The sequence below is a fragment of the Pongo pygmaeus genome, chromosome 21 (genome assembly GCF_028885625.2).
Source record: "Pongo pygmaeus isolate AG05252 chromosome 21, NHGRI_mPonPyg2-v2.0_pri, whole genome shotgun sequence".
Lineage (NCBI taxonomy): Eukaryota > Metazoa > Chordata > Mammalia > Primates > Hominidae > Pongo > Pongo pygmaeus.
The window spans coordinates 37,098,199-37,110,341 of record NC_072394.2 but is presented as its reverse complement, the minus strand read 5'-3'; the positions used below and the strand labels follow the sequence as shown (position 1 = coordinate 37,110,341).

General features: G+C 45.0%; 1 protein-coding gene across 1 annotated transcript in view; it reads left to right on the top strand.

Annotated features, from left to right (window-relative positions):
* Positions 1-528: 528 nt before the first annotated feature.
* PIGU (phosphatidylinositol glycan anchor biosynthesis class U) overlaps positions 529-12,143 on the top strand; it is a 114,278-nt gene continuing 102,663 nt past the window's right edge. Inside the window, exon 1 of the mRNA XM_054466731.1 lies at positions 529-776. Coding sequence (XP_054322706.1) covers positions 647-776 — 130 coding nt within the window. The 5' untranslated portion in view covers positions 529-646. The remainder of the gene's footprint in view (positions 777-12,143) is intronic.

Below are 12,143 nucleotides of genomic sequence, written 5' to 3'. Positions count from 1 at the left end.
ACGCCTGTAATCCCAGCATTTTGGGAAGCCAAGGCGGGCGGATCACCTGAGGTCAGGAGTTCGAGACCAGCCTGGCCAACATGGTAAAACCCCATCTCTACTAAAAATACCAAAAAAAAAAAAAAAAAAAATAGCCGCGCGTGGTGGTGGGCGCCTGTAATCCCAGCTAGCCAGGAGGCGGAGGTTGCAGTGAGCCAAGATCGCGCCACTGCACTCCAGCCTGGACGACAGAGCTATACTCCGTCTAAAAAAAAATAATAAAAATAAGCATTTGGCATTCAAAACATACACGCAAGAGTGAATTTAACATCTGTTTAAAAGTCTCTCACAATCCCAGGAAGGCGACTACTTCCGCTTCTACTTTCAGCAGCTTTTCAGCCCCGCTATAGCGGCACGGCTTCACAATGCACCTGCGATCGTAGAAGGTTTCGCCCCACCTTCTGCACACGCAGCTTGAGGCGCCCGCTTTCCGTCGCTCCGGCCCGCCTCGCCGCAAGGCTTTCTGGGAGCCGTAGTCCCCACGTCTGGCCGCTCCGACGCCAGCGGCGGCGCGCGCCCACCCGCGGAACTACAGAGCGTGGTGCGCAGCGCGCGAGGCTCTTCCGCCTCGCCTTCCCTCCCCGCCCGCGCGCCCGCCCCAGTTATCATGGCGGCTCCCTTGGCCCTGGTGCTGGTGGTGGCTGTGACAGTGCGGGCGGCCTTGTTCCGCTCCAGTCTGGCCGAGTTCATTTCCGAGCGGGTAGAGGTGGTGTCCCCACTGAGCTCTTGGAAAAGAGGTGAGGCCACTGGCTCGAGCAGACGGTCAGGCCCCGCCTGCCCTCCCGCGGCCTCTGTGAATGGGAGGCGGGGGCAGTGACCGCCGGCGCGCGGTTCCTAGAGAACTGACCCTCTTGTGGGGTCCTCGGAGAGGGCGGGGCCTGAGGGCGGGGCTGGTGAGGGGAGGGGGCGTGGGGACCGGGGTATGGGGACAGTGTCGTGAGGTTTGGGCCCTGGGGGCCGGACCACCTAGTGGTGGGGATCTGAGGGGGCGTGTCCCATTCAGTGTTCTGAGCCGAGGAGTGTGGTCTGTGGGAAGGGTTGGAATAAGAGGAGGAGGTGCTTGTGGAGCGCGGCTTGCAGAGGAGTTTGGGATTTGGGGCGGGATCACGAGGGGTGCTCCCTGGGGTAAAAGGTTATGTGTGAGGGGGTCCGGGATGAGGGGACCAATTTTGCTTAAGCGAGGAGAGTGTGCGTGTGCTTTAGACGTCTCGTCTCAGTCTGGGACTTGCAGGGCAATTTTTGTTACTGTTCCTTACTAAGTTCTTCACTGAACATTGTTTTATACTAACGCCTACAGCGAGAAACCAAAGTTGGGCTGAAGTAGCTGCACAGGCTAGTGAGGGAGGCAAATCGTTATAATAATTTATGAAAAGTATACTTGCTGTGTCCACCCAGTTCCTTCCTTAGTATTCTGACCCTGAATAAACTATCCCCTACCTTTCCAGTTTTCCAGAATGTGAGATTTGAGCTGACTCTTGAAGGATGTAGGGTTTTGAAAGGGAGATTAGAGAAAAGGAGAGTTCCAGGTAGCAGAAAGTAAATAGGATGAAGAAACGTTCAAGGATGTGAAATGTCCAAAGCAGGGGAGTAATGGGGTAGAAGCTAGGTTTAGGCCAGAGTTTGATGATTAAAAAAAAACAAACAACTTTTTTTTAATTGAAGTACAATATACATACAATGCATATTAAGTAAGTGTAGAGTTCGATGAATTTTTACAAACTGTATTCACTCATGTAGCCAGCACCTAGTTCAAGAAACAGTATCAGCACCCCAGAAGTCCCCCTTGTGTCCTTTAAATGCTAAAGTTTTTTTTGTTTTTGTTTTTGTTTTTTGTTTAGAGACAGGGTCTTGCTATGTTGCCCAGGCTGGTCTGGAACTCCTGGACTCAAGCAGTCTCACTTGGCCTCCCAAAGTGCTGGGATTTCAGGCGTGAGCCTGGCACCTGGCCAAGGCTAACGTTTTGATGTTATCCCATAGAATGTTGGTATGGGGAGCGGCATAATGAATGGGTGTTTTATGAATAGAGTTAAGATTTCTAAAAATGGTAACATATACCTTTTCTCATTTAGTCCTCACATTTATTTCTATGTGATAGATGGTGTTATTTTCCCCCTTTTGCAGATGAGGGAACTGAAATTTAGAGAAGTTAATTTACCCAGGTTTCCTAGTTGGGGAATGGTAATAAAGATAGTAGTAATTCATGTCTGAGATTGTGAGAGCTTGGATTTGTTACCTCTGCATATTTTTTTTCTGTTGAACTGAATCGAAACCATTTGGTTCCTGTTTTCTTCTGGATAACTGAAAACCTGAGGCAGTATTAGGCCCTTCTTTCTCTACACCCTATTAAGAGCATGTCTTATCTCATAATGACTTGTTTATATCCGGTTTTTCCACATTTTCTCTCTCTCTCTCTTTTTTTTTTTTTTTTTTGAGATGGAGTTTCACCCTCGTTGCCCTGGCTGGAGTGCAATGGTGCGATCTCGGCTCACCATAACCTCCGCCTCCTGGGTTCAAGCGATTCTTCTGCCTCAGTCTCCTGGGTAGCTGGGATTACAGGCATGCACCACCATGCCTGGCTAATTTTGTATTTTTAGTAGAGACAGGGTTTCTCCATGTTGGTCAGGCTGGTCTTGAACTCCCGACCTCAGGTGATCTGCCTTCCTCGGCCTCCCAAAGTGCTGGGATTACAGGTGTGAGCCACCATGCCCGGCCTCTTTTTTTTTTTTTTGTTTCAAGAGACAGGGTCTCACTGACACTCAGGCTGGAGTGCAGTGATAACGGCTCACTGCAGCCTTGACCTCTCGGGCTCAGGAGATCCTCCCTCCTCAGCCTCCCAAGTAGCTGGTAGCTGGGACTACAGGCATGTACCACGAACCCTACTTATTATTATTTTTTTTTTGTATTTTTTGTAGAGATGGGGTTTCACCATGTTGCTTAGGCTGGTCTCAAACTCCTGGTCTCAAGTGATCCACCCATCTGGGCCTCCCAAAGTACTGAGATTACAGGCATACGCTACCGCACCTGGCCTTTTCCACTATATTATGAGCTCCTTGAAGGATTCTGTTTTATTCATTCCTGAATTCTTTTATGTCTGGCATAGAGTAGGTGTGTAGTTACTGTTGAATAAATGTGGAAGAGAAGAAAGCATAGGATCTGGTTACTTACAGGAGGTTACTTACAGGATAGACAGGTGAAGGATCCAAAGATGAGACAGTGTTGTTTGGTGATTAAGAGCGCAGGGTCTGGAATCTCAGAAAAGGTTTGACTCTTTCTCTAGTTCTGCAACTTATAAGCTGTATGAATTCTTTTTTTTTTTTTTGAGACAGAATTTTGCTCTTGTTGCCCAGGCTGGAGTGCAATGGCACGATCTCGGCTCACTGCAACCTCCGCTTCCCAGGTTCAAGCTGTTATCTCGTCTCAGCCTCTTGGATAGCTGGGATTACAGGTGCCCGTCACCATGTCCAGCTAATTTTTGCATTTTTAGTAGAGATGAGTTTCACCATGTTGGCCAGTCTGGTCTTAAACTCCTGACCTCAGGTGAGCCGCCCGCCTTGACCTCTGAAAGTGCTGGGATTACAGCCATGAGCCACTGCGCCAGGATTTTGTTGTTGTTGTTGTTTTTGAGATGAAGTCTTGGTCTGTTGCCCAGGCTGGAGTGTAGTGGCGTGATCTTGGCTCACTGCAACCTCCGCCTCCCGGGTTCAAGCGATTCTTCTGCCTCAGCCTCCCAAGTAGCTGGGACTACAGGCACATGCCACCATGCCTGGCTAATTTTTGTATTTTTAGTAGACACGGGGTTTCACCATATTGGCCAGGCTGGTCTCGATCTCCTGACCTTGTGATCTGCCCGCCTTGGGGATTACAGGCGTGAGCCACCACACCTGGCCAAGCTGTATGAATTCTAACATCAATGTTTCCATCTGTAAAACAGGAAATTATGTATCCCGTTCAACGAGATAATCCATGTTGAAGCTCAACACAATAATGAAAGCCAAAAAGGTGAATTCTAAGGTTTTGAGTTGAGATATTAGGAAAAATAGTGCTGACATGGGCTGAAATAGATGAATCAGAAAGGACATAGTAGTGTTTCATGTGTGTATAATGTGATAGTACAATACTCACAGGTTTAGGTCTGGAGCTTGAGGCCAGTGTCAGGACTAGAAAGAGAGAGAGATTTGTTAACCACCCATCATCTGGATCTGACTAAATCAGCATGATTATTTGTACCATTTGGGAGGGAAGGTACAACATCTGTAAGCATTACTTTTCTTCAAAGTGTACCTTAAATGGGATATTTTTTAAAGCAGCTGATTATATAAACCCTAAAAGGCAGGCATTTAAAAATAGTAAAGTAGGACTCCTTCTGGTTTCACATGACATTTAAAATTTTTTTTTTTTTTTTTTTGAGACGGAGTCTCGCTCTGTCACCCAGGCTGGAGTGCAGTGGCGCAATCTCAGCTCACTGCAAGCTCCGCCTCCCGGGTTTACACCATTCTCCTGCCTCAGCCTCCCGAGTAGCTGGGACTACAGGCACCCACCACCACGCCCGGTTAATTTTTTGTATTTTTAGTAGAGACAGGGTTTCACCGTGTTAGCCAGGATGGTCTCGATCTCCTGACCTTCTGATCCACCCGCCTCGGCCTTCCAAAGTGCTGGGATTACAGGAGTGAGCCACCACGCCCGGCTGACATTTTAAATTTTTGAATGATCAGTTCTTTGGGTAAAGGGGCCCTGGATCCAAATTCAAATAGACTTTGATTGGCTATAGTATGGACTGATTTTTTTTTTTTTTTTTTAAGAGGCAGGGTCCCACTCTGTCTCCCAGGCTGGAGTGCAGCGGCATGATCATAATTCTCTGCAGCCTCATCCTTCTGGGCTCAAGAGATCCTCTTGACTCAGCCTCCCAAACAGCTGGGATTGGTGCATGCTCCCACACTTTGCTAATATTTTTTATTGTTTTTTGTAGAGATGGGGTCTCAATATATTGCTTAGGCTGGTCTTAAGCTCCTGGCCTCAAGCGATCCTTCTGCCTTGGCCTCCCAAAGTGCTGGGATTATAGGCATGAGCCACCATGCCTGACCTCTTTTTTTTTGAATAAGTGCAACGAAAGCTCTGGAATTAAGTCACATTGAACTGATTTGGGTCATATACCAATTCTTCAGTCAATTACTGTAGTCTGCCTGGGTCATGTATCTACCTCTTTGGAAAGGAGGCAGTCTCACCCAAAATATAGACAAGGGGGGTATCCCATAGGAAAAATTAGGGTGCTGTTACCAAAAGAAGGGAAGATTGATGTTGGGCAGGCACAAATAACGTATCCATTTCAACAGGAAAAATATCTTTTCTGTTACCTATTTCTACAAATCCATCGGTTTATTTGATAGTGTAACTAAAATACATATAAATTTCCAGGCCGGGTTTTGTGGCTCATGCCTGTAATCCCAGCACTTTGGGAGGCCGAGGTGGGAGGATCACTTGAGCCCAGGAGTTTGAGACCAGCCTGAGCAACATGGCAAAACTCTGTCTCTACAAAAAAATAAAAAAATTAGATGGACATGGTTGGCCCATGCCTGTAGTCTCAGCTACTTGGGAGGCTAAGGCAGGAGGATCGCATGGGCCCGGGAGGCAGAGGTGGAGGGTGCAGTGAGCCAAGATCGTGCCACTGCACTCCATCTTAGGTGACAGAGTGAGACTCTGCCTTATAAAAAAAGGAAAATTTTTTTTTTTTTTGAGAAGGAGTTTCACTCTTGTTGCCCTGGCTGGAGTGCAATGGCACGATCTCGGCTCACTGAAACCTCTGCCTCCCAGGTTCAAACGATTCATTCTCCTGTCTTAGCCTCCTGAGTAGCTGACATTACAGGCATGAGACACCACACCCGGCTAATTTTGTGTTTTTAGTAGAGATGGGGTTTCACCATGTTGGTCAATCTGGTCTCAAACTCCTGATCTCAGGTGATCCACCTGCCTTGGCCTCCCAAAGTGGTGGGATTACAGGTGTGAGCCACTGCGCCTGGCCACGAAATAAATTTTTAAGGAATGAGTTTCCTGTTTGACAAAAGCAGGAGCTTCTAAAGAATTAGTAAGAAATTAACAGGCCGGGCGCGGTGGCTCACGCTTGTAATCCCAGCACTTGGGAGGCCGAGGCGGGCGGATCACCTGAGGTCAGGAGTTCAGGACTAGCCTGACCGACATGGAGAAACCCTGTCTCTACTAAAAAAAATACAAAATTAGCCAGGCGTGGTGGTGCATGACTGTAATCCCAGCTACTTGGGAGGTTGAGGCAGGAGAATCACTTGAACCCAGGGGGTGGAGGTTGCGATGAGCCGAGATCGCTCCATTGCACTCCAGCCTGGGCAACAAGAGCGAAACTCCGTCTCAAAAAAAAAAAAAAAAGAAAAGAAAGAAATTAACAATGATACAATGCTTTTTACATGCCTGGTATTGTTCTAAGCACTTTAGGTGTGTTAATGCATTAATTTGATGTCTAAAATGGCAAACAGTGTTATCAACCCCATTTTATAGATGAGAAAATTGAGGCATGGAGAGATTAAGTCATTTGCCCAAGGTGACCTAGCTAATAATGTTTTGTATGAAGAGTTAGCAATCTTTAGGTATGGCTGTTCCACCAGTATCATCTTGTTTAGATATCTGTCAGGAATAATGTTAGAAACTTTCTGCCATGTTTTAGTCTTTCCTGAGGCTTTCATCCAAAGATTGACAGTTAGTATAGGCTTAGCTTTTTGAGTTCAGAGTAGAGCCCAAGCTATTAGAACTTATCTAGAAACCCACCCCTACTATAGCTATGAGAATCAGGGTTGCTGGGCATGGTGGCTCAAGCCTGTAATCCCAGCACTTTGGCAGGCTGAGGTGGGCAGATCACTTGAGCTTAGGAGTTTGAGACCAGCCTGGATAACATGGTGAAACCCCACCTTTACAAAAAAGAAATACAAAAATTAGGTGGGTATGGTGGCGTGTGCCTGTAGTCCCAGCTACCTGGGAGACTGAGGTGGGAGGATGGCTTGAGCCCAGGAGGTGGAGGCGGCAGTGAGCCAAGATTGCATCACTGCACTCCAGCCTGGGCGACAGAACAAGACCTTGTCTCAAAAATAAAAGAATCAGGGTCAGGAAGAGCACTTCTGATACCACTATTTAAAAAAGGCTTTATGGCCAGGTGAGGTGGCTCACACCTGTAATCCCAGCACTTTGGGAGGCTAAGGTGGGAGGTGGGTAGATTGCTTGAGCTTGAGTTCGAGACCAGGCTGGGCAACCTGGTGAAATCTCGTCTTTACTAAAAATACAAAAATTAGCCGGGTGTGGTGGTGAGAGCCTGTAGTCCCAGCTACTCAGGAGGCTGAGGCAAGAGAATCGCTTGAACTCAGGAGGCGGAGGTTGCAGTGAGCCGAGATCATGCCACTGCACTCCAGCCTGGGCAACAGAGCAAGACTTTGTCTCAAAAAAAAAAAAAAAAGCCATTATTACAAAATTAAACAGAATTAGTAAGACACACATAACAATGTATTGCATGGTGAATTATTGTAAGGTGAACATTTTTGTAACTGTCATCCAAGTCAAGAATCAGAACTTTGCCACTCACTTCAGAAGCCCCCCTTCGTCACAATCCCCTCACTCTTTTCATAAGTAACTATTATCCTGACTTTTATAAGTAGTGACATCTTTGTATTTTTCAAAGTTTTATTACTCAAATGAACATCCCTAGTTCATTTGCCATTAGTCTTAGTCTTGCCCCTAAGAAAAAAGTTTTCGTTTGTGTTTTCAATCTCTCTTAATTTTTAGGGTCCCAGATTCCCTTTCTCTTCCTTAGTATACTATTGAAGAATCCAGACAGATCTCCCATAGTTTGAATTTTCCTGATTATATATCATGGTACAATTTAACATATTCCTCTATCATCTATATTTCCTGCAAATAGGCAGCTGGATCCAGAGACTAGATACTACTGTTTTTTGTTTTTCACTTTTTTTTTTTTTTCAGCCAGAGTCTCACTCTGTTGCCCAGGCTGGAGTGCAGTGGTGTGATCTTGGCCTACTGCAACCTCCACCTCCTGGGTTCAAGCAGTTCTCTTGCCTCAGCCTCCTGAGTAGCTGGGATTACAGGTGTGTGCCACCACACCTAGCTAATTTTTGTATTTTTGGTAGAGATAGGGTTTCACCATGTTGGTCAGGCTGGTCTTGAACTCCTGACCTCAAGTGATCTACCTCCCTCTGCCTCCCAAAGTGCTGGGATTACAGGCATGAGTCACTGCGCCAGCCTGTTTTTTAGCTTTTTACTTGAAATCATTTTAAACTTACAGAATACTTGCAAAAATATTGCAGAGAGATCTGTATACCCTTCACCCAGCTTCCCCCAATGTTAATATACTACATAGTCATAGTACAGTGATCAAAACTAAGATGATAACATTAGTACAATGCTATAAACCATAGTTGTTAAGATTTTACCATTTTTGCTGGGCACAGTGGCTCATGCCTATAATCTCAGCACTTTGGGAGGCCGAGGCGAGGGGATGTCTTGAGCCCAGGAATTTATGACCAGTCTGGGCAACATAGGGAGACTCCCTCTCTACATAAAATTTAAAAAGTTAGCTGGTTTGGTTGCGCACACCTGTGGTCCCAGCTGCTTGGGAAGCTGAAGTGGGAGGATTGCTTGAGCCTGGGACAAGGAAGCTGCAGTGGTTGCAGTGAGCTATGATCATACCACTGCACTGTAGCCTGGCACCAGAGCAAGACCCTGTGTAAAAAAAAAAAAAAAAAAAAAGGTTTTACCATTTTTTCACTAATTTTTTTTCTGTTCTATGATGTAGTATTCCATATTGCATTTTTATTTTTATTTTATTTATTTATTTATTTATTTTTTTGAGTCAGAGTCTCTCTCTGTCACCCAGGCTGGAGTGCAGTGGCACGATCTCGCTTCACTGCAAGCTCCGCTTTCTGGTTTCGTGCCATTCTCCTGCCTCAGCCTCCCGAGTAGCTGGGACTACAGGCGCCCGCCACCTCACCTGGCTAATTTCTTGTATTTTTAGTAGAGATGGGGTTTCACCTTGTTAGCCAGGATGGTTTCGATCTCCTGATCTCATGATCTGCCCACTTCGGCCTCTGAAAGTGCTGGGATTACAAGTGTGAGTCAGCACGCCCGGCCCCTTTTTTTTTTTTTTGAGACAGAGTCTTGCCCTTGTTGCCCAGGCTGGAGTGCAATGGTGCGATCTCGGCTCACTGCAACCTCCACCTCCCAGATTCAAGAGATTCTCCTGCCTTAGCCTCCTGAGTAGCTGGGATTATAGGTCCCCGCCACCATGCCATCTAATCTTTGTATTTTTAGTGGAGACAGGGTTTCACCGTGTTGGCCAGGCTGGTATCGAATTCCTGACCTCAGGTGATCCACCTGCCTCGACCTCCCAAAATGCTGGGATTACAGGCGTGAGCCACTGCGCCTGGCCACATATTGCATTTAGTTGTTATATCTCCTTAGTCGTTTATCTGTGATAGTTCCTTAGCTTTTCCTTATCTTTTATGACCTTGACACTTTGAAGAGCTCTGGTCAGGTATTTTGTAGAATGTCCCTCAATTTGGGTTTGTCTGATGTTTTCTTGTGGTTTGATTGAGGTAATGGATTTTGGGGAAGAATACCCCTGAGGTGATATGGTCCTCTCAGTGCATTGGATCAGGGGTGCATATTGAAATGCCCTAATACTGGTGATGTCAGCCATAATCCCTTGGTTAATGTAGTGTCTGCCAGATTTCTCCACCGTAAAGTGACTGTTTCCCTTTGTAATTAAAATTAATCAGCATTTTAGGGGCTATTCTTTGGAGCTCTGCAAATAACCTGTTTTTAAATTTTTGCCTACTAATTTTTGCATTCATAGGTTAATCTTGCCTGCAACAGTCATTACTCAGGTGTTTCAATGGTGACTTTTCTGTTTCTCTCATTCATTTTTATTTAATAATTAAAATTCTTCTGTAAGGAAGAGTTGTCATTTCTTTGCATTTATTTAATTATTTATGTCAGTATAGATTTGGATATTTATTTTATACTCTGGACTCTGTATACTATATTCATTCTGTTGTTTGGATTATTCTAGTTTTGGCCATTGGGACCGCTTTCATCTTGACCCCTTTGTCCTTTTGCCATACCTCTATCTCACTTTTTTTTTTTAAAAGCACTTTATTACATTCTAGAACTATAAGATGATCCAGGTTTATCTTGCTTAGTTCGGCCCTGGAATTGACCACTTCTTCAAGGGCCCTGGCTCCTTTTATTAGAGAATGTTATTTAGAAACAAAGTTCTGAATGCTAGGTATGTTCATTGCAGCTGGAGTGACACTGCTTCTTAGGCCCTCTCAGCTAGAAGTATAAGGATACTACTGCTTTTGAACAAGCTTATGTCCTTATCGATATGGGAAACTGAAAAATAATATTTGTCTTATACAGGATGATATGCTTTTATTATCACTCACAGGAAAAGTATACCAAGGTAACTAAGAATTATTGGCCAGGCATAGTGGCTCATGCCTGTAATCTTAGCACTTTGGGAGGCCAGGGTGGGTAGATCGCTTGAGGCCGGGAGTTTGAGACCAGCCTGAGCAACATAGCAAGACCCCATCTCTACAAAAAATAAGAATTAGTCAGGTGCAGTGGTGCACTCCAGTAGTCCCAGCTACGTGGGAGGCTGAGCTTGAGCCCAGGAGGTTAAGGCTGCAGTGAGCTGATTGTGCCACTGCATTCCAGCCTGGGCAAAAGATTAAGGCCCCTGTCTCTAAAAATAAATAAATAAACAAACAAACAAATAAATAAATAAATAAATAAATAAGCTTGCTTCATGGGTTAGTTATCAGTTAAGAGTTGAGACTCTTTATCAAAAAAAAAAAAAAACTTACATTTTACAATAGTTGGCCATAATTATTTAGCTCTTATATTAGTTGTTAGATAATAGTCCCATGAAGTGAGAAATGTTATTTGGATGCTCTGGTGTATTTTCACAGGTTTTATTTTTGGAGGATACTCCAGGAAAAAGAAAGGAATAAAGTTGAGTTCTGTGGGTATCTTTATTGACTTTTTGTTTTTTCCCCCAATAGGCACTTTGTGAAACTGACTTTAAAGTGTTTTCAGCATGATATTACTGGAACTTTTTTTTTTTTTTGAGATGTAGTCTTGTTCTATTGCCCGGGCTGGAGTACAGTGGCACGATCTTGGCTCACTACAACCTCCGCATTCCGGGTTCAAGCAGTTCTCCTGTCTCAGCCTCCCGAGGAGCTGAGACTACAAGTGCATGCCACCATGCCTGGCTAATTTTTATATTCTTAGTAGAGACGGGGTTTCACCATATTGGTCAGGCTGGTCTTGAACTCCTGACCTCAGGTGATCCACCCACTTCGGCCTCCCAAAGTATTGAGATTACAGGCGTGAACTACCGTGCTCAGCCTATTGGAACATTTTTATATGTATTAGAATTTGACAGCCCTGATTATTCTTTCCTATGGAGAGTAGATTTACTATTTTAAAGAGGATATTGGTACTCTTGTACCAATATGTTTTATGTACCTTAGATGTACATAGATGAAACATCTATGTACCTTAGATGTTTCCAAATGCACTGCAGACCAGGTCACAGTTTTTAATCGTGTGCACCAAAATTAGAAAAGTAAGGATGGTAATAAGTTTATCATTAAAACTAAATGTATTCCATTAAAAATATTCTGGGCCAGGTGTGGTGGCTCCCGCCTGTAATCCCAGCACTTTGGGAGGCCAAGGCGGGCAGATCATGAAGTCAGGAGTGTGAGATCAGCCTGGCCAACATGGTGAAACCCTGCCTCTACTAAAAATACAAAAAAATTAGCCAGACATGGTGGTGTGCACCTGTAATCCCAGCTACTCAAGAGGCTGAGGCAGGAGAACTGCTTGAACCCAGGAGGTGAAGGTTGCAGTGAGCGAAGATCATGTCACTGCACTATAGCCTGGGCGACAGAGTGAGACTCTGTCTCAAAAACAAACAAACAAGAAATATTCTGAGTTTATGTTCTTCCTATACTTTTTTTTTTTTTTTTTTTTGAGACGGAGTCTGGCTCTGTCGCTCAGGCTGGAGTGCAGTG